Genomic DNA, 25,736 nt, shown 5'->3' on the forward strand with positions numbered 1-25,736 from the left:
TTTCAAGAGAAATTGGAAAGTCTCACTGTTGGCAAGAAACAAGGCTGTGAACGGTTTGGACCTGAGCTGCTTGTCACATTGATCAGCTTTCTGAGCAAGCCCAACACCCCGTAGGTACCTCGATGCAAGGTGACCCTGAAATGTTGATCGCCGGTCATTTTAATTCTCTGCATGCATTTCCACTGCAACCTCTGTGTTTTATACACTGTTCAAATGACACTCTGGGACCAACACATCCACCTTCTGATGAGGCATGTTGCAGCCTTCCAAATTCAACATTGAATTCAACAACTTCAAATAATAACCTTTCTTTTTGGCCAGAAATCATCGTAATGCATTTGTATAGCATCTTCAGTATGGTAAAATGTCCCAAACTTTACCTGGAGTCAAATCAAATATGCAAGTAAATACAGCAATCCACTTTTGCTGTTTTATTCCTCCTCTTGACCAAGCTTTTGTCTAATATCTTGTCCCATCACCAGCTTCTCTCTTGCACCTTCATCTCCCTTTTTCCTTCCACTTTATCACAGTCCCGCCCTTTTATCCTTTCCTCTCATTCGTGCTTCGGTTTCTGTTCAAAACCTGATGCATCTTTAACTTTCCCCACTTCTGATGAAAGGTTAACTCTGTTTCTCTACCAGCACCTAACAGCCTGAACTGCTGAGTGTTTCCGACATGTTTTAGCTTTATTCTCCCCTATTCTGCTTTTGCATTTGTATAGCATTTTTAACATGCTAAAATATCCCTAGATTCACCTGGAGACAAATCAAATATACAAGTAAATACAGCAATCCATATTGCACTGTTACAGGATTCCTACAAACTGTCTGCAGCCATTGCTGCTCTCCTGGTGTCAATCCAAACTATATCTCTGAAACACCCTCAGAATATTGAATTTCTGGTCTAAGCTATCTACCTGCTCTCAGTCTCTGTTGTTCATTTATTTTTACACTGAGCATGTTCCTCTTTTCTACTGTCCCCTCAGCTTCAAGCTTTATTTTTCAATTAATGCTTTTTTTGTGTGGAACAAATTTTACACTCTCAGGCCCTGTCAAATTTCTTCAGTGAGTCTCCCAGCTTATTACAAAGATGTGCGCTATATTTGGTCATTTTTAAAGTTTTGTATGTGAATTAAATTGCAAGTAACAATACATTTGATATGTATACCATACTACAGAGGTAAACAAAGAGGGAGAAATTCAATCTCTGTGCTTTTGTGAACTCGATATTGTCTAAACTATTTCAAAATAATAAATGTTGTGTTGTCTTTCACTTAGCTGTGAATAATTTCCTTCAGTTGTGTTCTGGGTACCTTTCTAATAAGATGTCTCTAAAAGCCGTGGCCCTGATGTTAAACTGGGAGATATTCGTGGACTGATTCGCCTGAGGCCATTAGCTCTTGTTAGAACTGAGCAGGACCAGTAAACATAGTGCACATTGTTGTATTTTCAGTGACTATATTGTCATGTAAATTTTATGCAGAAGCTCTGTCAAATCTGGTGGGTAGCTTTGCCATCAGATTTTGGGTCTCTTCTTGAAAAGTGCTTTACTATGACCTGTCTGGATAATAGGTATCCATGTATCGGCGCCAGTTGTAATTGTCCAACATAATTATATATAGATTGCTATTCGTATATCGTTTGTGATGAATTGTGCAAATTTCTTTAACCACACAATTTGGCAAAGGTATCTGGACAATCTGATAAGCAGCTCCATTGCTGCTTCTTCCCCTAAGAGAAGCCATGAGGGTTAACTGGCCATTGCCATTGGAAAAACCAGCCAATGTTTTTTGCGGAGCTCATTGTATACATAGTACATTAACTGAGGACAAACTGCTTGGCAGGTGCATTCCAAACACAATGAGCATTTGAAAAAGCAAGCAGCCTGTTCGCCACTAGCAAAGTGGAGCCCACGATCCTTGTATGATCCATGTATGATCCTTGTATGATCCATGTTATTGACGCTATCTGCAGTTTGATGCAGGGACATTTACAAATGGAACATCTTCCAAGGATGGGCTTTCCAACACCTGTCTGCTTTCAGATGGGGATCTAAACTCTGACAAGGAATTAAGTCTCTCTGTGCCGTTGGGTGGCACGGTGGCTCAGTGGTTAGCACTGCTGCCTTACAGCGCAGGGACCTTCGGTTGACTGTGTGGAGGTTGCGCTTCCTCCCGTCTGCGTGGGTTTCCTCCGGGTGCTCCGGTTTCCTCCCACAGTCCAAAGATGTGCAGGTCAGGTGGATTGGCCATGCTAAATTGCCCCATAGTGTCCAGAGTGTGTTGGCTAGGTGGATTGGCCATATTAAATTGCCCCATAGTGTGCAGGGATGTGCAGGCTGGGTGCACTGGCCATGGGAAATGCAGGTTTGCAGTGATAGAGTAGGGGGAATGTGTCTGTGTGGGATGCTCTTCTGAGGGTTGGTGTGAACGTGATGGGCCTCTTTCCACACTGTATGGATTCTACAATTCACTGCAATGAAGTGAGAACTGATAGATGGATACCTCTTACCCAGATTGTAAGGCAATTTTCAATAAGAGACCCAGAATCTGATGGCAAACCAACGCCCAGATTTGACTGCGCTTCTGCAGAAAATGTATATGACTAATGGTCCAGACAGAGTTGCTGAAAATACAGCAACCTGCAGTTTGTTTGCCAGTCCTGCTCTGTTCTAACAAGCAGCAAAAGTATTGTTGCAAATCGCAATGTGGTGTGAATGGAGGGGGAGTTTGCCAGTGGCAGTGTCCCATTGTCCTTCCAGGTGGTAGAGATTGTAGTTTTGGAAGGTGCTCTCAAAGGCTGACAAATTGCTCCAGTGCATCATGCAGTACTGCCACTGTTCTGTGGGTGAGTTTTTCAGGTGGTGGAAGAGATGTCGACCAAGTGGATTGCTTTGTCCTGGATCGCGCTGAGTCTTTCTTTGAGTGTTGTCAGACCTGCAACCTATAAAGACAAGAAAAGAGTATTCCAACACACCCCTGACTTGTGCTTGCAGTTGCTGGGGGGAATCTGGGAATCCAAGCTGAGCCACACCATTCCCATTCCCTGTGGTACTCAAATAACCATAGCCTTTATATGGCTGGTACCATTGAGTTTCTGGTTAATGGTAACCCCCTGGGGGCATTGATGGTGGTTTGTTTGATAAAGGTACCCACTGAATGTTAAGGGGAGATGCATTCAAGTTTCTCTTTTTTGGGATGGCTATTGTCTGGTTCTTGTATGGCATTAACATGGCTTGTCATTTAGCCCAAACCAGAATGCTGTCCAAGTCTTGCAAAGAGCAATGGAGAAGTGTAATGTTGCAATCTGTTAGCCCATGATAGACATGCAACTGCAATCATTAAACCCAAGAGTCTTTCTTCTGATGCTTGGGGCTCAGAAATGACGAATATTTTTTCCCTTTTGCTCCCTTTACAGAATTGAACAAAAACTGTCAAAAGCCCTTTGAGCCTCCAAGCATTCGTTCAACGTTTCTAGAAGGTGGAGCAAGTGGTCGGTTGCCGCGGCAGTATCACTCTGACATAGCCAGCATCAGTGGTCGCTGGTAGCAGTGGACTGGAATTTGCTCAGCCATGGCTGGCGTAGACGTACAGCTAACGGAAGCTGGCACAGACCGTCGTGCCATGTTAACCCTGTGGAAAGCATTTACTGCACAGAGCCCGTCGCTGCTTCCCAAGTTTGGAATGCAAGGACCAAAGCCGTCTTGATTTCGTGCAAATAATTGTGCCAAAAATGAAGAGAGAAATGGACCTATCCGTGTCATTCCATAGTTGCCTTTTGCTGTTTCACCAAATATGGTACTAAAACGATATGCAGATCAGAGAACAACAAGACCATTAACACTAGTTTTCTTGCTTAATGTTATTTATTAGCGAACAAAAGCTTAAATGATGCACTGAAACGTTAGGATCTATGGTAGAATTAAACTCGTACCACTAACCCATGTGCATCATGTGTATAGTTTGTACTGAGAGGGGAAGATGTGTTGTACTGCTGAGTAAAGAGATTTAAATGTAATTGTCTCTGCACTTTACGTGTCCTGGTTTTCTAGACCTGTGGAAATGCGTTTGTGTTCTCTCTGATCTTCATATATAATAAATCTGTTGTCATCAGCGCTGAGGAAGGAGTGCGGGCGTTTAATGAGAGTTGAGTGAAGCTCATAGCCTCCCAGATTTATTAGGTTCCATGATCTGAAGGACTATATTGTGAGGCTGGGACCCCAGTCACCAGATAGCCATGTTCCCCCAGAAACAGTGTTGTTGCTCAGTGATTAAATATGTTCGCATTTTACTGCCATCTTAAACACGATTACAGTATTTGGAATTTTCTTCTGTAAATTGCTTGTTAAAAACATGACTTTTCAGATGTGTGTTGCACTCAGTTCTTTCAGAGAGTTTATGACAGAAACAAGCTATTTGGCCTAACTGATGGCGATAGTTAATGCTCCACTGAGCACCTCCCATGCTCTCCATCTAACCATACCAGCAAAATCTCCAAATCCTTCCATCCTCATATGTTTGTCTAGCTTCCCCATGAAAAGACTCTGCTGTTCACTTTATCTACTGCTTTCACATACCAGTTATTTTTAGGTAAATACCCTTCCCTTGAATTCTCCCTGTTGGATTCATTTTGATCTGATATTTATTCACAACTCAAGACCTCGCCAATGACTGGAACCCTGAGCAGCGTGGAGCTCCCATTTCAGTGTCGTAATGTTTTCCAAGTATGTCATTACTAGTACGTGTGGGCGACAGCTCAGGTTGCCATTTTGTCAACCTTCTGCATTTGGCAACGTGAATCCCAAAGATGAGCATCTTGCTTTTAAGAAGCTTTCCCTGTGCAAGTCACACTGGAGGTGTGCTGATCATATGACCAGTTGACATTGGCAAAGCTTCCACCTTCATCTTCTTCAAAACCTTTTCTTCTTCTTAAATACAAACAAAGAGAGTAGGTCGGTTTGTACTTGGCACAAGAAAAGGTCTGAAGCTGAAACAGATGGTTCGGAATAGTCTGTATGTTTATCTGGAAAGTTCTATTGCTGTTCACTTTTGAATGTCATGCTCAATACCACTTGAAAGCGTTTTTCTTTGTGTGGTTTTCTTTCTCTGCTGTTGGATCTTATGAATGGAGATGAATTGAAATAGCCTTTCTGGTTCATTCAACCTCTCCCAAACTACGGTGCAGCCTCCCTTGTTGTAAAATATTCACTCCAGGTAAAGATACCAAGGCAGTCAGCAAAAGACAAATCATTTCCAATTGTGGTGACAAAAGTGAATCCGGGAGATGACACTGATGCTATCTCAGCTTTTATTTTTAAAATGTGCAATGACCTCATCAGAAAGGAATTCATTTGAGAGAAATCAGCGAATCCACTACACAGTCCAGCACAGCACCATGGTCCTACTTGTCATATCCTCCACCTTGGAGGACTAGACAATCTCAGCTGCCAACCTGTCCCTGAAAACCTGACAGATGATGCTTTGTGCTGAAGTGAGGAAGCAATGATGACAGAAGTGCAATCTGTTTCTGTTTTCCTGACCTTCTCCTCCACCTCCTGTCCCTGTCACCCCAACTGAAGACAGCACCTTCTCAGTTCTACAGCCACCTGGAAAAGGAGGTACCTATGTTTCACATCAGAGATGGAGAGACAAGGCCTTCAATTCTCAAACTCACTGGTTTTCAAACTGAAGGAGATAATTTCCTCTTTGTTCCTTCCTTTCCTATTACCATCTTCAGTGCTTCTCATGTCAGTCGCACTCTGTGACTTTGGTGAGTCCATACACCATGCTAATTTACTCTGCTCCTTTCTCTATCATTGAAAGTTGATCTTTGCACTGACTGTTGTCTCAACATGCAGTTCTCCTGATACAGTTAACAAGCCCATGGAGTCTCTAATTAAGTGTTCCCATTGCTTATGCTCAATCTATGAAGGGTTTTAGCTGAAATGAAGGAAATCCCTAAGTGCCTACCTTTCCAACTGTCCAACTCTGTTGTTGTCCATGTCTACAGTAACCTGTTCTGCCTGCAGTGTCAAAACAGGCGGAACTATAGAGTCTCTGAACAGTGCTAATCTCCTAAGCCTTTAAAGACTGAAACTGCTATATGAAGTGTTCTGTGTAGTCAGCTTTAGGTAAAAACCATTTTTTTGCTGCATGACTGAAGTTAATGATAAAAAAAAAATTGTGGAGGGTTTAATATTGTTTTCTACTTGCAAAGGCAATTGTATGTTCTGTGTAGATAATTGTTGGATTAATCGCAAACAAATTTGCACACTCAGAGGGAAAAGGCTTTGTTTTGTCACTTTTATATATAAAATGTAGTTCTGTGATTTTGTTTTTTTTCTCAATTATTAGTCACTAAGAGGAAACCCGTCTTTTGCGGAGCCCTCTAAAATAATCAGCGATATACGTGTGTGTACACCAAAGTGAAGGCTGTTCAGTTTATAGAAGCTAAACTGAAAGAATATTCTGTACAAAACACTGGAAGAATACTCGCTTATCTCAAGTTTGAGGAGGTGCCATGCTAACTTTGTGTAAACTAACCGAGGTCCAATGTCTATCGAATGGACAAAGCTGTTTGATTGCCAGCTTAAGTTGAAGGTTAAGAATAACTCAGTGCCTTGAGTGATGATTTATCTGTAAATATAGCAGAGATGTTTATTTTCAGTGTGGGGGGGGATGAGGGCTTGATTACCTTTTTATGATTTTCATTTAAAATGATATTGTTTATGGATAAGCTTTAACAAAGGGAATTTTCAACACAGTTTTATGTTGTATTAAAAGATAATTTTTTATAACTTTTCCTACAGTCTGCTCTGTAAATATATTTTACATCTTCATCAAGTCCAACATACACTTCAAAGTTATTGTATTACTACAACACCTTTCCAGCTCTCTGACGATGTCTCTTGCAATATCAGCTCTCAAAGAACAGTCATTGAGATGTACAGCACGGAAACAGTCCCTTCAGTCCAAAAACGTCCACGCCAACCAGATATCGTGAAGTAATCTAATCTCGCTTGACAGCACTTGGCTGATATCCCTCTAAACCCTTCTTATTCATATACCCATCTAGATGCCTTTTAAATTTTGTAATTGTACTAACCTCCACAGCCTCCTCTAGCGACCCATTCTACTGGACATGCAACCACTCTGCATGAGAAAGCTATCCCTCACTCCTTTTTAAATCCTTCCCCTCTCACCTAAACTTATGCCCTCTAGTTTTAGACTCCCCCGCCCAGAGGAAAGTACTTTGTCTATTTATCCTATCCATGTCCCTCAGAGTTTTTTAAACCTCTGTAAGGTCACCCCTCAGCCTCCGACGCTCCACGGAAAAAAGCCCCAACCTATTCAGCCTCTTCCTATAGCTCAAACCATCCCGTCCCAGCAATATCCTTGTAAATCCTTTTTGAGCTCTTTCACGTTTAATGACATCCTTCCTACAGAAAGGCGACCAGAATTGTACACAGTATTCCTAGAAATGGCCTCACTAAAGTCTGACACAGCCGTGACATGACATCCAAACTCCTGTACTCTGTGTTCTGACCAACAAAGGCAAGTGTGCCAAATGCTGCCATCACCACTCTGTCAACCTGCGACTCAACTTTCAAGGAACTATGCACCTGCACCTCTCGGTCTCTTTGTTCAGTAACACTCTCCAGGGCCCTACCATTAAGTGTTTAAGTCCTGCCATGATTTGCCTTCCCAAAATGCAGCGCATCACATTTATCTAAATTAAACCCCATCTGCCACTCCTCGGCCCATTGACCCATCTGTGACATCAGTGTGACTGGAGGTTTTGAGTTAGAGAGAGAGACTGAATAGGCCGGGGCTTTATTCTCTGGACTGTTGGAGGCTGAGAGAGTGACTTTACAGAGATTTACAAAATCGTGAGGGGCGTGGATAGGGAAAATAGACAAGGTCTTTTTCCTAGGGGAGGGGACTCTAAAACTAGAGGGTATAGGTTTAAGGTGAGAGGGGAAAGATTTAAAATGACCTGAGGCCTAACTTTTTCACGCAGAGGGTGGTACGTGTGTGGAACAAGCTGCCAGAAGAAGTGGTGGAGGCTGGTACAATTACAACATTTAAAAGGCATCTGGATGGGTACATGAATAGGAAGGGTTTTGAGGGATTTGGGCCAAATGCTGCCAATTGGGTCGAGGTCTCGTCTGCACAGACAAGTTGGACCGAAGGGTCGGTTTCCATAACTATCTGCAAACCTACTAACCGTATCTCCTGTGTTCACATCCAAATCATTTATATAAATAACAAAGAAAAGAGTGGACCTGCGCTTGTTTGAAATTTATTTTATTTACCATCGGTGACACTGTTCAACATTGAATTTTATCATCTGGTTCTTCTTTTCTGAAAGAACAAATGCTTTAGCTAGTGGTTAATGTGATAACAGTAGAAGCGAGGAAATGTGGGTAGCCGATAGCTTGGTAGTATTATCACTAAACTGTTAATCCAGAGACCGAGGTAATGTTCTGCAACCTGGGTTTGAATCATGCTACAGCAGATGATGGAATTTGTCTGTGTGAAAGAGACCAGATTTAACTCTACGTTTAGTGGAATGTGCTGCAATTGTTGTTATTTTGTAGTTTGCTTTGCAATCTGCCTCAGTACACCTGCTGACAGCTAGCTGCTTCCATCTGCTCCTTGCAGGTGAATCCAAGATGGCGGCGGAGTAGCAGCTCCTGGTCAAGGGCACATCCTTCTCCGTCTGCGTTCTTTGTTTTTTTTTTACTTTTGCTGTTGCTCGCTCTCTGCTTCCTTTTTAGTGTACTTGGTGGAGCGAGAGTGGGCTTGCCACCACCATCATTACGCCCCCTCCCCCCTCAGAACATGAGAGAATGATCCTGCCCTGTGGCGGGAGAAGGGAGAGTGAGTCCTGCAGACGGGAGTCCCCTGCCCCGGGCCCCCTGCAGGATTCCCAGGAGTCCTTGCTCCAGTGAAGAAGGTCCCAGCCAATCCAGCCTCTCCTTATGAATCAAATCCTCCATTCCCAGCAATATCCTGATGTAGCGGTTGAAATTGCATGTTGCCAGGGTTGGAGGATTTGAGCTACAGGGAGAGGCTAAATCGGCCGGGGCTGTTTTCCCTGGTGCGTTGGAGGCTGAGGGGTGACCTTATAAAGTCATGAGGGGCATAGATCGGGTGAATATCTAAGGTCTTTTTCCCAGGATAGGGAGTCCAAAACTAGAGGTTTTTGGTGAGAGGGGAAAGATATAAAAGGGATTTGATAGGCAACTTTTTCACACAGGTGGTGCATGTATGGAATGAGCTGTCAGAGGAAGTGTGGGAGGCTGGTACAATTACAGCATTTAAAAGGCATCTGGATGGGTATATGAATAGGAAGGGTTTAGAGGGATAAGGGCCAAATGCTGGCAAATAGGACTAGATTAGGTCAGGATAGCTGGTTGGCATGGACGAGTTGGACCGAAGGGTTTGTTTCCGTGTTGTACATCTCTATGACTCTGTCATTTCTGAACCCTCTCCAGCTTAATAATATCCTTCCTATAACAGGGCGACCAGAACTGGGCACTGTACTCCAGAGGAGGCCTCCCCAATGTCCTGTACAACTGCCACATATTACTAAGCTCCTACACTTGGACTGAGCAATGAAGACCAGGGTGCTAAACGTCTTCTTAACCCCCTCTCTATATGTGATGCAAACTTCAACGAATTATGTACCTGAACCGCTAGGTCGCTCTGTTCTACAACACTACCCAAGTACCTACTTCTAATTGTATAGGTCCTGCCATAATTTGTTTTACCAAACTGCGATATCTGGCATTCATCCAAATTAAACTTTGTTGTTTTGACTTTAGCCACTGGGTAATGTGGTAAGTCTGATCATGTGACTTAATTGAGATACCTAAACTGCATAAACAGAATCCTTCATTGTTGTCAGTTTTTTAAAATTTCTGCTTGCTTAATAAGCACATAACAAAGTGAAAGGAAGCTAGGTGATTGAATTAGTTGGCAGATATTTCCGAGAAGGAAGAGGACTGAAGATGTTATTCTGACTTCCAGCAATTTCTGATACTACTCATACTATTGGATGTGATCAGAGAGGCAGGAGAAGGGATTTAATGTCTGTTGGATAAGACCAAACCTAGGGCTCATAAGTATATGATGGATAGATATCAAGTCCAATGGATAATTCAGGACTAATGTCTTCAGCAAGTGAATGACTCAAATGTGCAACACTCTACTACAGGGAGTAGATAAAGGCAAGTAGCACTTTAAGGGCAAGCTGAATAAGGCCAAGGGAGAAAGGAAAGGATGAATATGTTAATAAGGTTAGGTGCTGACAGAGGAGTGTTAGAGCATGTGGGGGAGAAACTCTACTGTGGCATTGAATAGTCTGATTCTGTGCAGTACAAGATCGGGACTGCAACAATTCACCAGGGCTTCTTAGACAGACTTTTGCCAAGCTGCAACCTCTACCACTTAGAAGTATAAGGGCATTAGATACGTGGGAAAACCACAATCTGCAAGTTCCCCTCAAAACCAAACACTATCCTGCCGGAAGACTTTACCACTGCCAATTCTTCAGTGTCTCTAGGTCAAAATTCTGGAATTCCTTTCCTGAGAGAATTATAGATGTACCTACACCTCAAAGACTGCAGTGGTTCAAGATGGCAGCTTAACATCACTGTCATAAGGCTAATTAGGAATGGGCAATAAATGTTGATCGAGTCGGCAATACCCTTGGCCTATCCTATTTATAGGGAAGGAGCTGATGGTGGAATAGCCATTTATAACGTGCAGATCAAGTGCACTTTCAACACACAGCATTCTCTTTTTCCTTGGAATGCTCTTCTTCTGCACATAGAGTTCATGGTAAACTAACAGGAAAAGAGTCCATGACCGCAGAAACAACCTGCTGTGGCAGGATTCAAACCCAGGTTGCAGAACATTACCTCGGTCTCTGGATTAACAGTTTAAAGCCATGGATTTCAGGAGGCACTTGATGTGCTGGATAGCAGACACGTTAGTAAATCTGAAGCCCATCGGAATAATTGAGCAATGACTACATTCATGCAAGGTTGCCTAAGAAATAGAAGCACAGAGTCATGTACGTGGTTCTTTTTCCGAATGACGGAAGCATTCAGTGGTGCTCCCTAGGGGTTTGCTATTATAACCAATTCTTCTCCAATGGATAGTGATGATCTGGACAACAATATATAAGGGCATAGTATAGGAGGGAAGAGACTGGTGAAATGGGCAGAGAATTCTGAAGTGATGCACTTTCAAAGGGATTGAGTGACATTATGAATGAAATGGCATAATCTTAAAGGCTGTTTTGTGCAGGAGCATGAATATCTGGGAGGCTGTTTGTTGGTGATGAACAGGGTTGAGAAAATACCATTCTTGATTTTATTAAGAGAAAGCAAAGGAATTGAAATTTCACCAAAAACTGGTTCATCACTAACTGAAGTATTTTGGCCAATTCTGCACAGACTGCAGGAAAGGTGTCAAGGCCCTGGGGACTTACAGGCATCTGTGGAATGGTACCAGGTGTGCGTTACATGGAATGACTAAAGCTAAGATTGTTTTCAAAGTTAAAGGGAGATTTATTTGAGATGTTCAAAATGGAGAAGTTATAATAGAGTAAGTGGGAAGATATTGTTTCTGCTGGCAACAGGGTTAGATGCTATGATCAAAGCTAATGTTATTGCTGGACAAGTCTGATCCCACACTGAAATTTGACTTAATATTCTGTTTTCTTTTGGTTTTAACAAGGTGGTCACTCACTGAAATACAAACATGCATTTTTGCAGATTTGGATTTGGCCAAAAGGCCAGATTATTATGCAAAAGAAGCAAAGATACATAGAATAAATGAAACTATTTACATATAACACGCAAAGATGTGGAAACATATGGGAAAATACAATTCCAAAAATCCCACATGTTCCTTTACAGTACTCACCATAGATAGAGAATGAAATTATCACATCAATAAGGCTTAATGTAACTGACTTCAATTCCAGTTCCCTATCTTGAGAACAATAGCTTCTTCCTGGGGCCTCCATACAATTGAGCTTAGATTTTCTCAGCTTCAAATAATTTATTCAGGGTTGTAACCAAACATTTAATTTTCTCACACTGAGATAATCTGTACATTAACACTCGTAAGCTGTGTCCATTTCTCAGGAGCAAGGGTTTTACACATCGCATTTCAGCCTTGACTTCTAACTGAAACATCTAGGGAACAGGAGAATCGACGTTTCGGGCATAAGCCCTTCTTCAGGAATCCTGAAGAAGGGCTTATGCCCGAAACGTCGATTCTCCTGTTCCCTGGATGCTGCCTGACCTGCTGCGCTTTTCCAGCAACACATTTTCAGCTCTGATCTCCAGCATCTGCAGTCCTCACTTTCTCCCCTTATGGTAAATAAAGTCAAGGAATTAGAAGAGTAGCTCAACTGAAACATCTAGTCAAACATAAGGGTCATAGAGCCATAAGAGATGTACAGCACGAAACAGACCCATCTGTCTATGCCAACCAGATATCCCAAATTAATCTAGTCCTGTTTGCCAGCATTTGGCACCTATCCCTCTAAACCCTTCCTTTTCATACATCCATCCAGATACCTTTTAAATGTTGCAATTGTACCAGCCTCCACCACTTCCACTGGCAGCTCATTCTATACACGCACTTTTAGGTCCCTTTTAAATCTTTCCCCTCTCACCTTAAACATATGCCCTCTAGTTTTGGATTCCCCCACCTCAGGGAAAAGACCTTGATTATTCACCCTATCCATGCGCCTCATGATTTTATAAACCTCTATACGGTCACCCCTCAGCCTCAAATGTTTCAGGGAAAACCACCCGATCCTATTCACCCTATAGCTCAAATCCTCCAACCCTGACAACATGCTAGCAAATCTTTTCTGAACCCTTTCAGATTTCACAATATCCTTTCAATAGCAGGGAAACCAGAATTGCACACAATATTCCAAAAGTGTCCTAACCAATGTACTGTACAATTGCAACATGACCTCGCAACTCCTATACTTGATGCTCTGACCAATAAAGGAAAGCATAGTAAATGCCTTCTTCACTATCCTATCTACCTCGGACTTCACTTTCAAGGAACTAGGAACCTGCACTCCCCAGGATCTTACCATTAAGTGTATAGTCCCTCCCTGATATGCCTTTCCAAAATGCAGCACTTCACATTAATTGAAATTAAACTCCTTCTGCCACTTCTCGGCCAATTGGCCCATCTGATCAAGGTCCAGTTATAATCTGAGGTAACCTTTACTCAACTACACTTCCATTTTTAGCATCATATGTAAACTTACGAACCATACCTCCCAACAGCTACATTTTAAAATAACTATTCAGCTACAGTAGGCTATACTTATATAACTCTTTAACAGTCCTCAACAACACCTTCAAAGGCAACGTGGATAATAAACTCAGTGTTTAGGGATAACATATTGGCCCATGTAAAAGATTCTAGGAGGAAGTGAAGACTGCAGATGCTGTAGATCAGAGCTGAAAATGTGTTGCTGGAAAAGCGCAGCAGGCCAGGCAGCATCCAAGGAACAGGAGAATCAACGTTTCGGGCATAAGCCCTTCTTCAGGAATGAGGAAAATGTGCCAAGCAGGCTAAGATAAAAGGTAGGGAGGAGGGACTTGGGGGAGGGGCGTTGGAAATGCGATAGGTGGAAGGAGGTCAAAGTGAGGGTGATAGGCCGGAGTGGGGGTGGGGGCGGAGAGGTCAGGAAGAATATTCCAGGATAGGAAGGTGGTGCTGAGTTCGAGGGTTGGGACTGAGACAAGGTGAGGGGAGGGGAAATGAGGAAACTGGAGAAATCTGAGTTCATCCCTTGTGGTTGGAGGGTTCCTAGGCAGAAGATGAGGCGCTCTTCCTCCAGGCATCGTGTTGCTATGGTCTGGCGATGGAGGAGTCCAAGGACCTGCATGTCCTTGGTGGAGTGGGAGGGGGAGTTGAAGTGTTGAGCCAACTGATGGTTGGATTGATTGGTCCAGGTGTCCCAGAGGTGTTCTCTGAAACCTTCCGCAAGTAGGCAGCCTGTCTCCCCAATATAGAGGAGGCCACATCGGGTGCAGCGGATGCAGTAAATGATGTGTGTGGAGGTGCAGGTGAATTTGTGGAGGATATGGAAGGATCCCTTGGGGCCTTGGAGGGAAGTAAGAGGGGAGGTGTGGGCGCAAGTTTTGCATTTCTTGCGGTTGCAGGGGAAGGTGCCGGGAGTGGAGGTTGGGTTGGTGGGGGGGTGTGGACCTGACGAGGGAGTTGCGGAGGGAGTGGTCTTTTTAGAACGCTGATAGGGGAGGGGAGGGAAATATATCCCTGGTGGTGGGGTTCATTTGGAGGTGGCGGAAATGACGATGGATGATACGATGTATATAGAGGTTGGTGGGGTGGTAGGTGAGGACCAGTGGGGTTGGCTAGCTAACAGGAAGCAGAGTAGGACCAAATAGGTGGTGTGATGTCATGAGTGGTGTACCACAAGTGCCAGTGCTGTCATTTAAATATTTCTCTGAATTCTGCTTCTCGTTTGCAGGTATTCCTGTCAGTTCTACCTATATTCTTGAATTTGCTTCTTGATGTTGAAAACGCACAGACCTATCAACATTTCCAGTTTGAAACCACGTGTGGGTCAGTTTTCATAGAATGCCTATAGTGTGGAAGCAGGCCATTCAGCCCGTTGAGTCAACACCAACCCTCCGAAGAGCATCCCACCCAGACCCACCCAATAATTCCGCATTTCCCAAGGCTAATCCACCTAACCTATGTATCCCTGGGCACTATAGCATTGCCAATCCACTTAATCTTTCGACTGTGGGAGGAAACCAGAGTATCTGGAGGGGACCCAAGCAGACATAAGGAGAATGTGCAAACTCCCCACAGATAATCTCCCAAGGGTGGATTTGAATCTTGGTCCTTGGCGCTGTGAGGCAGCAGTGCTAACCACTGAGCCACCGTGCTGCCTTTGAGTCTCATTGACTCATTCCTTCTTTTCTACATGTTGGGCCATTCCACTCGGTAGTATTCACTTTTGCTTGTCCTTGTGTTTAGGAAAATTAGCCTTTAACTTGATCTTATCTTGGGCAGAGATAATTGAGCAAGAGTTTCTATAATGGTTTAATTAATTGTTGAACTAAAGTGAACAATTCAAGCCAATAGTCTGTACTTTGTGCAGTTCAGGATGCAGGATGATTGCTCTGATTTTGGTGGGTTATTTACTCAGACTACATGCCAAAACAATTTTTCTTATCATTATGTGGGCACTTTAACAATTTCCTGTTATCCTGACAAGTACACAGTTTATTCTTGCTTTATAAGGATTTGGTGCAGGTGGATCAATACTCTTATAGAAGATAAAGACTCTGACTGACTTCACACAAAGTTTTATCCTGTAATCTTTAACGCAGAGAATGTAGGAAAAACTCAGCACATCTGACAGCACCTGTGGAGAGAGAAAAACAGAGTTAATATTTTGAGGCCGGTACGACTACTCCAGAACAGAGTATCCCAACGTCTAATGACTGAGATTAAAATAATCTTTTCAATTTTATCTTAAATGGGAGAATTGCTTATTTTTAAACTATGTCCCCTAGTTCTAGATTTCCCAAGAGGAAAACTCCTCTCTGTATCGACCCTGCCAAGTCTTCTCAGGATCATATACGTTTCAATAGGGTCAGCTCTCGTTGTTCTAAAGTCTAATGTGTATAGGCCTAACCTGCTCAACCTTGCCTCATAAGGTAATCCCTCCATCCCATTAATCCGCCTCATGATTCTTCTCCATACTACTTCCCAGCCTTAAATTGTCTTGATGAAAACTGCTGGCTTTTCCGCTGATTGGGTTATGCATTTGACTGTTTCCAGAAATATGTTTCCACAGTCCAAAGATGTGCAGGTTAGGTGGGGGATTGGTCATGCTAAATTGACCTGTAGTATCCAAGGATGTGGAGGCTAGGTAGATTAACCATGGAAAATGCAGGGTCACAGGGATAAGGTAGGGGTGGTGGGTCTGGGTGGAATGTTCTTCGGAGGTTTGGTGTGGATTCGATTGGCTGAATGGCCTGCTTCCATACTGTAGGGATTCTATGATTCTATAATTACATTGAACAGCACCTGCTGTCCCTGGAGTTTGCTGTTTCCTCACTCCCCCCCCTTGGAAATACTGGGTTGACTGAGACTGAACTTGTCCATCACTGATCTCATTGGTGATAAATCTTATCACAGAATGGAGTGCTCACCACTTGTAATTGTGGCTTCAGAGGCAGATAGGTAATTGTGTGGTTTTCCAGTCCTATTGGTGTCTATTGCATATTTACAGCTCTCAATATATCCCAGAAGGTTTAACAGCACACAGGATAACATTCAATCCTTTCTTGCACTCCAAGTATTAACACTGGGTCCCAAATCTATTTTACACTTCCTGAAGAGGAGCATCTAGAAATCCTGCATATACCATCAGCATGTAGATTATCAATCTTGCTCACCCAACAGAACCGTCAGTTTTACAACAAGAGGGGTTTACTTTTTGTCCTCCATTGTCTCAGTTTCTTTGGGTTGACATTACAATCTCTTGTTTTTAATCTGAGAATGCCTGGAGGAGGAAACCATATTGATCTTCACAGGCTTCAATCAGCCCAGAAACATGTTTCGATGACACGCGTGAGGGTGTCTGTCTACCAGTCAGGTGGTAAATTGGCAGAGCAAACACCTATCTGTGAATTAAACCCAACTGATGTTAAAGCCTAGGTGGGGTCTCATTCAGCACCTTTACAAATGAGGTGAAAATGACCCCATTTAGTTTTTCTGCATTGTGTTTTAACCAAGCAAGTAGGATTGTTTCCCCTCTTTTTAACCCTTTTAGTTCACTGTAACAAAGACGTTAGATTATTTTTAGAACACAGCAATATCAAGCTTCAATTAAAGAGTGGTGCACTAATTCAAAATACAGGAGGGAATAACAAGGTTTTCTTGAGTGAAACATGAAATTTTATTGATTACATACTCAGAAAAATACTTTAAAATATGATGTCAAATACATCCATAAGCACAGGTGTGAACTTTAAAAGAAGAGGCTAGAATCTAGCACAATATGGACATTGAAATATGCAGTGTAAATGTCATTCAAGCACTTTTGGAATGTTAAATTTAACCTGTGGCCACTGTTATGTAATTAATGACATCCCAGCAGCAGCAAAATTTCTAGGTATCTTTGGTTCTTAGTGAATAGATATTTCCCCCATTTGCTTCTCCACCAGATCTCTTTCAGAGGCTGAGAGAAAGTCACATCCTTTTGTTATAAAGCATCATTTCTCTCTCTGCTCTGTCAAAAATAGTTTCTTTGTGCATTTCGATAAGATGTAGTTGGGGCCTGAGGACTTAAACCCTGTGATAAACCACTAGTTACAGTTTGATAACCAGAATTAAGGACAGTTGATGGGCAATGTTAGATATTTGAGATATTCAGTTCCTCCCAACTAACATATATTCCAGAGAGGAAGGAACATTTAGGCCATCTCACTACACAAGACAAAATCCAGAATAGCCTGCTCCCTGGTTGGTTCCACGACATTTTGCTCCAAGGAACAATCCCTCATACATTCAAAAAACTGACCCTCGAGGCTATTGTTGCCAATTTAATGCTGGATGAAGAGGGAATCTGATAATCATTATTTACTTTCGGCAGGATATTACTCATGCCCCCTACACATTAACAGCACAGAGGTGGAATGACTAGAGAGTGTCAAACTCCTGGGATTCATCATCCACAATAAGCTTTCTTGGACTCTTTATGTGGACACACTGGTCACAAAGACCCAGCAACGTCTCTTCTTCATCAGGCAGCTGAGGAAATTTGGCATAATGTCGAATACCCTTACAACTTTTATGGGTGCTCCATCGAGGGCATTCTGTCTGGATGTATCACTATCTGGTAGGGCAACTGTACCATTCAAGATCAGAGATGGTTACAGAGAGTAGTGAACTCGGTCCGAACCATCACAAAGGCCAACCTCCCATCTATAGAATCCATCTACTAGGCCCGCTGTCAAGGAAAGGCCGCCAGCATTCTCAAAGATCCATCCCACCCTGGCAATGTTTTTCTACAACCTCTACCATTGGGGAGAAGGTACAGAAGCCTAAACACACGCACCAGCCGGTTTTGAAACAGTTTCTACCCTACTGTTGTTAGAGTACTTAATGGAATCACAAACTCTTAACATTTGCCTGTACCTGTGTTTTTGTTTTCGCTGCTGTTTACCTATTATTTACTGATCTATGCTACTTAACTCTGTGATCTGCCTGTATTGCTCACAAGACAAAGCTTTTCACTATGCCTTGGTACACGTGACAATAAATTCAATTCAATTCCATCAAAATGATGAAAAGTTTTGAAAGGGTGAATTGCAAAATAACAGCTACTGATTGGCAGATTGAGAAGTTGGATTTTTAAGAGAAAGGTGAGAGGGAAGTTAGAAATTATTATTGGAACATAGAATGTCTTACACAGGCGCCACTTAGAGGGACACTGTAACATTATTTAAAGGGAATTGGATAAGTATTTGAAAAGGAAAAGTATGGAGAGAGTTGGATGGAGGACAGGAATTGGAATCACAGTTGATCGCTCCAGTCCAAGAGTTAGCACTGGTTCAATCACAGTCTACCATATAATCTTTGCAATAAAAAGCTCCTTCATAGACATGGCTCAACATATGAATAGGTAACATACTCTCTTCTTCCACCCTAGCTGGATTTAACACTTTACTGAATCATACTTATATGCAGTGGAATGTATGGCTCAAAGGTAGAAGACAGAGGATGGTGGTGGAGGGTTGTTTTTCAGACTGGAGGCCTGTGACCAGTGGAGTGCCACAAGGATCGGTGCTGGACCCTCTACTTTTTGTCATTTACATAAATGATTTGGATGCGAGCATAAGAGGTACAGTGAGTAAGTTTGCAGATGACACCAAAATTGGAGGTGTAGTGGACAGCGAAGAGGGTTACCTCAGATTACAACAGGATCTGGACCAGATGGGCCAATGGGCTGAGAAGTGGCAGATGGAGTTTAATTCAGATAAATGCGAGGTCTTAGCAGGACTTATACACTTAATGGTAAGGTCCTAGGGAGTGTTACTGAACAAAGAGACCTTGTAGTGCAGGTTCATGGCTCCTTGAAAGTGGAGTCGCAGGTAGATAGGATAGTGAACAAGGCTTTTGGTATGCTTTCCTTTATTGGTCAGAGTATTGAGTACAGGAGTTGGGAGATCATGTTGTGGCTGTACAGGACATTGGTTACGCCACTGTTGGAATATTGCGTGCAATTCTGGTCTCCTTCCTATTGGACAGATGTTGTGAAACTTGAAAGTGTTCAGAAAAGACTTACAAGGATGTTGCCAGGGTTGGAGTATCTGAGCTACAGGGAGAGGCTGAACAGGCTGGGGCTGTTTTTTCCTGGAGCGTCGGAGGCTGAGGGGGGACCTTATAGAGGTTTACAAAATTATGAGGGGCGTGGATAGGATAAATAGACACAGTCTTTTCCCTGGGGTCAGGGAGTCCAGAACTAGAGGGGAGAGGGGAAAGATATAAAAGAGACCTAAGGAGCAACTTTTTCACGCAGAGGGTGGTACATGTATGGAATTAGCTGCCAGAGGAAGTGGTGGAGGCTGGTACAATTGCAACATTTAAGAGGCATTTGGATGGGTATATGAATAGGAAGGGTTTGGAGGGATATGGGCCGGGTGCTGGCAGGTGGGACTAGATTGGGTTGGGATATCTGGTCGGCATGGACGGGTTAGACCGAAAGGTCTGTTTCCATGCTGTACATCTCTATGACTCTATATCTCTATGGTTTTAGGTTACCACTTATCCTATTCTTTGTAAAGATGGATTTTGCTGGTGAGATGAAAAGTGTTAGATTTTTAAAAAAAAAAATGAATAAAGATATAGGTGTGGCTGTTTTGCAAGTCAGATATAATCGATTACATGGAAGCCTTTGGCATGATTGAGCTGTAACAAAATAGGCAATTTGGAAGATGTAAAAGTGTAAGAAATGTTTGAAAGCTAGCTGAAGGAAATGTTTAAAGTTTCAGTAACAAAAGCTGTTAAAACAACTGACAATGATTCCAGATGTGCTGCAATTTATTGTTTTGGGAATGACATTGGTTTTGATCTTTCATTTTGAACCCATCCTAAATCTCTTGTTCTTAATTTAGGCCCTTATATCCATGTTTACGAGGGATCCACAGTCACCTCCCTGAGGGCAATGGCTTGACTATGTGACCATTCCCAAGGCTGACCCTTTTTTAAGCGTTGATGCAAAGGATGCCAGGATGGGAGCCAAATTAGGTATGAACTTTCCCTAATAGTTCACCAGCCCAAGGAAAGACCTAAACTCCAGTACAGATATGGGAACTGGGGCACTTTTGATTGCCCTTACTTTATCTTCCAATAGGTGTAACCCAGTCTTATCAACTCTGCAGTCTCAGTAGGTCACTTGGGGTGGCTGGAACACACATTTTTCACTTCTAATGTGTATGCCTCCCGGGAGAAATGTCTCAGGGCTAAGTCCAAGTTTTCCAAGTGCTCCTTATTGGTCTTCCCTGTTATTAGCACATCATCTAGATAAATGGTCACCTGGATAAGACTTTTAAAAGTTTACCATCATCCGCTGAATCGTATATTGGCACAAACACTTATGGCATTAGTTGTTGCATATTTCTGGGAATCCTTGTCTAATTGCAACTGCAAATACGTGCGGCTCATTTCCAGCTCTGTGAAGGACAGCTCCCCACCCCCAACTTTGCATATAAATCATCAATCCAAGGGATTGGGTATTTATCCAGCTGTGAGAAGTAGTTTACCGTTTGATTAAAATCCCCACAAAGGTGAACCGACCCATTGGGCTTCACAATCAGTACAATTGGTGCTGCCCATTCCACTAACTGGATGGGTTTGATGATTCCTTCACTTTCCAGCGTCTGATTTCTGGCGGGCCTTGCAGAATCACGGAATTGCCTCCTGGTCAACATCCAAGGTGGCCTTTGATAGTTCACAGACCTTCCTGAAAAACGTCCAGCAATTTAGTTAGGACTTCACTCAGGCAGCTGTTTTCTAACTGTAAAATGTTGAGCCAATCAGGGTGAACCTTTCTCAACCAATTTTGCCCCATCAAGCTTGGGCCTGAGCCTTTTACTACAATCAATGGGAACTGAACCAGCTGCTTCTCATAAGAGACCGGAACCGAAGTTGTATCTTTAATCTGTAAAGGTTGCAGACTAGCCAAGATTTTGTGCAAACTTAAGGGTTGGACTCCAGAGCGAATTTTGTTAAAGACTGGTTCTATCATCATTGAAACAGCCGCACTGGTATCAATCAACATTAGAACCAGGTGACCATTTAACCAGACATTTATTTTGATTTGGATGTTGCTAAGCAATTTAACTGTTCCAAACCAGATGTAGGTGGGCTTTCCAGGATGTGCACCCTCCTGGATACTGGCCTATGAGTTCTTTTATTCTATTTAGGTCTAGTGGGACTGTTTTGCTGTCTCAAGTCTGCATACCAGCAGCAACTAGGATGGCTTGCCAGCCTAGATCCTGAAGAAAAGGTTAACTGTTTGGCCGAGGCTTGGCTTTGTTTTCAGGGTTTGCTGTGGGCTGACCTAGAGTCCGTCTGTTCAGGGTATGTCCTGAGTGTAGCTAGGTAATGGTCTTCACTCATGTGGTGGTTCCCCAAGCTCAGTCAGACTAGTGAGGATGTCCACTTCCACAGGAATATCTTGCAACTCAGATGACCCACCTGCCAGATTTTCCAATAATAGCGCCAGTTGTATTGCCTGTTTGAAATCCAGTTAAGCTTCTGCAGGTAGGTGCTTTTGCATGGTTACATCATTAATCCTACATGCCAAATGCTCTCTCAGCATCTCATTAAGGGTCAAACCAAAGTCACATGCCTTGGCCAGTCGTCTTAACTGAGTCAACCATTCCAGTATGGATTCCCCTGGTTATCAAATTGCTGAGTAAAACTGAAAGCATCTCAGAATTAGAGGAGGCTTGGGGTCATAATATTCCTTAACTAAATCCATCAATTCTTGAAAGGTTTAGTATCTGGTGCCTCGGAAAAAGTTAGGCTCCTAATAAATGAAAAAGCTGCAGGTCCACAAGCTGTCAGGAGAATTACTCGTTGCTTTTCATCAGCACCAATCTTATTTGCCCAGAAAAAATAACACATTCTGTGCACATACTGGGCCTAATGAATTAAGCTTCCTAAATAATGGCATAATGCCAGAAATGCTTACCCAAACTCAAAGATGACATTTACAATCAATTTTCTTCAGGAACAAGCTTTTCTCTTATCATCACTGAAATAACTCCATAGAGGCTGGTATCCCATCATCAGGTCACCCTTTATTTAGATGTGGAGAGTCTTTGATCCAGCTCCCTCAAAAACCAGCTCTCAGAGTGAACAGAGCCTCTGACTGTCCTGTTTATATCAGTCAGACAGGGCTCCCTGATTGGAGTAGATTAATAGCCCCAATAACTACTGCAGTGAACCGCCTTTATAAACTGCTGCAATCCATTTATAGAGTCATAGAGATACACAGCACAGAGACAGACCCTTTCGTTGGGCTTTTGCCCAAAATGTCGATTCTCCTGTTCCTCGGATGCTGCCTGACCTGCTGTGCTTTTCCAGCACCACACTCTCGATTCTAATCTCCAGCATCTGCAGTCCTCACTTTCGCCTTCAGTCCAATTTGTCCATGCTGATTATATTTCCTAAACTGATTTAATCCCATTTGCCTGCGTTTGACCCATATCCCTCGAAGCCCTTCCTATTCATATACCCATCAGAAGCCTTTTCAATGTTGTAATTGTACTCGCCTTTAAATGTTGTAATTGTACCAGCATTCACCATTTCCTTTGGCAGCTCGTTCCATACATGCACTGCCCTCTGTTTGAAAAAGTTCCCCTCAGGTCCCTTTTAAGTCTTTATCCTTTCAATTTAAACCTTTGCCCTCTAGCTTTGCACATCCCTCCCCTGGGGGAAAAAAAATGGCTATTCACTTTATCTGTGCCCCTCATGATTTTATAAACTTTCATAATGTTACCTTTAATCTCCAGTGCTCCAGGGTAAACAGTCCCAGCCTATCCAACCTCTCCTTATAACTTATACCCTCCAGTCATGGTAAAATCCTTGCAATTCTTTTCTGTACCCTTTCCTGTTTAACAATATGCTTTCTATAACAGGGCATAGACTCACAATGCTGTTAAAGAGTGAGCTCCAAGATCTTGACCCAGTGGCACAGAAGAAATGATGATATATTTGGAAGCCAGGATGGTAAGTATATTGGAGGGGAATTAACAGATGGTATTATGCCCATCTTCCCTTATCCTTCTAAATGGTAGTGATGGTGAATTTGGAAGGTACTGTCTAAGGAGCATTGGTGATTTTCTACAATACATCTTCTAGATGGTACACATTGCTACTACAGAGTGTTGGTCGTGGATGGAATGGATGTTTGTGGATGTGGTACCAATCCTCCAGGCTGTCCTGGATGATGTTAAGCTGCTTGAGTGTGATGGAGCTGCACTCATTCAGACAAGTGGGCAGTATTCCATCACACTCCTGACTTGTGCCATTTAGGGAGGCAGGGGGTGAGTTATTCACTGCAGGATTTCTAACCTCTGACCTGCTCTTGTATCCATAGCATTTATGTCATCAGTCCATTTCAGAATCTGGTTAATGGTACCCCACCCCAGAATGTTGATAGTCATGCGGTTCACTGATGGTAATGCCATTGAATGTCAAGGGGCATTGGTTAGATTGTCTTTTATTGGAGACGGTCATTTCCTGGCACTTGTGTGGCGTGACTTGGAAATTGTCCTTCCACCTTTTGTTTCCGTCTCTGCAGGTGCTGTTAGACCTGCTTATTATTCCTAACATTTTCTGCTTGGACATAAGCTGCTTGAGGAGTCAAGAGTGACACTAAACATTGTGCAATTATGACATACCTACCATTAGCCTGTGATTTTCATTCATAACTTCTACAATTTGGAATTGAATGGAAAGGGGACAGGGCATGTTTGGATTCTTTCTCATGTGCTGCTGGTATTGAGACAATGGGTGGTTGGGACTTGGTGCAAGCCAGCGCATGGATAGTGGAGTTTTCAGTTTATAGCCAGGGGTGTGTTGGAATATTCAAGTCTAAAGGTAGTGAAGGTGTGAAAGAAGATTTCAATAGCTAATGAACTGAGGCAGGAATGATGTTACAGATGTGGAAAGACACTGCCTAATGATGATGTAAGTATGTAGTCAGCAGCCCCTCACAGGTCAAATGTGACGCATAGTTTGTAAATGGTTCAGTCTCAGACAATTGGTAGCTAAGAGACAGAGTTAGCAGCATGGAGAAAAGACAACAGATTCTCATCTACGAGTACTTAATTTGGAGCAAATTTTCCTTCATCCAACCCTGGACATCAAGCAAAGAGTCTGATATTTCGCAATTGTAGAGGAATCTAGAAAGATGTGGGGAGAGTAGAAATCAGGTGCTCGTCAATGTGAATATGAAAAACAATAAAAGCAGAAAATGTTAGGAATAATAAGCAGGTCTAACAGCACCTGCAGAGACAGAAACAGAGTTAATGTTTCAGACCTGTGATCCTCCATCAGGATTGACAGAAGTTTGAAATATGAGAGGGTTCGAAGCCAAGGGGGTGGAAGGAACAAAAGGGAGGGTCTTAAATGAGGGGCCAGTACAGATTAAATAACAAACGGTTTTGTGGTACAAAAGACAATGACTGAGCAGTAATTGGTGAAGTAAAGACATATGGCGATGTGTACACTGCAAATAAAAGCCTAGAATGTTGTTTTTAATTTGCCTGATGGAGCAGTTAAATGGTGCTAATGATTCTTGATAATTTTATTCACTTCTTGATCATGTTAAAGTAAATTGTTTAAGCCTAGTTGCTCCAGACATTGATAAGCTTCAAAACAGAAGGTCAAATGGACTGATTCACACTTCGATTTTATGGACACATTCGTAGAAATTGGGTCTTACCCTCAAACTGGGCAGAAAAGGAACACTGACATTCCTTCTTTTCACTTTCCAAGTTTCAACTTTTTTTAGATTAGATTCCCTACAGTGTGGAAACAGGCCCTTTGGCCAAACAAGTCCACACTGACCCTCTGAAGAGTCACCCACCCAAACGCATTTCCCTCTGACTAATGCACCTACCACTCTGGGCAATTAAGCATGGCCAATTCACCTGGCCTGCACATCTTTGTGATTGTGGGAGGAAACCCACACAGACACAGGGAGAACATGCAAACAAACAGTCACCCAAGGCTGGAATCAAACCTGGGTCCCTGGTGCTGTGAGGCAGTAGTGCTAACCACTGAGCCACCATGCTGCCCAAGTGGCTTGCTTTTATTGGCTCGCTTTAAAGAAACATCAACAACTTCATTGTAAGGTGTTTTTCCCTGCTCAAACTTTGAGTTTCTTGTCCAAAGTGGTTTAGCAAAGGTTAAGAAAGTCACTTAACTAACACTTGCTGTCAATTAAACATCCCCTCAATAACTTGACCTGCAACAAGCTGAAATAACCTGCTCAGGGCAGATTTTATTACAACAAGACTACTGCTCCACAATACACCCAAACATAAAGACAGCATTGTATCCATGCAGGATATCAGTAGTTTACAAAGTATCAGTCTCAACTATTGGCTCCTGTGCAGCA

The 25,736-nt window shown here is 42.7% G+C and overlaps 1 protein-coding gene across 3 annotated transcripts in view; it reads left to right on the forward strand.

The window, feature by feature from the left end:
- The window catches only part of LOC122561037 (protein bicaudal C homolog 1-like), a 277,035-nt gene extending 270,241 nt beyond the window's left edge, over positions 1–6,794 (forward strand). For all 3 annotated transcript variants that reach the window (XM_043712353.2, XM_043712352.2, XM_043712354.2), the window contains one exon: positions 3,417–6,794. In XM_043712353.2, coding sequence (XP_043568288.2) covers positions 3,417–3,422 — 6 coding nt within the window. In that variant the 3' untranslated portion in view covers positions 3,423–6,794. The remainder of the gene's footprint in view (positions 1–3,416) is intronic.
- The last annotated feature ends 18,942 nt before the right edge of the window (positions 6,795–25,736 follow it).

Source organism: Chiloscyllium plagiosum, unplaced genomic scaffold, assembly GCF_037043375.1.
Source record: "Chiloscyllium plagiosum isolate Xiang-an unplaced genomic scaffold, Cpla_swu_hap1 HiC_scaffold_22, whole genome shotgun sequence".
In the NCBI taxonomy this organism is placed as follows: domain Eukaryota; kingdom Metazoa; phylum Chordata; class Chondrichthyes; order Orectolobiformes; family Hemiscylliidae; genus Chiloscyllium; species Chiloscyllium plagiosum.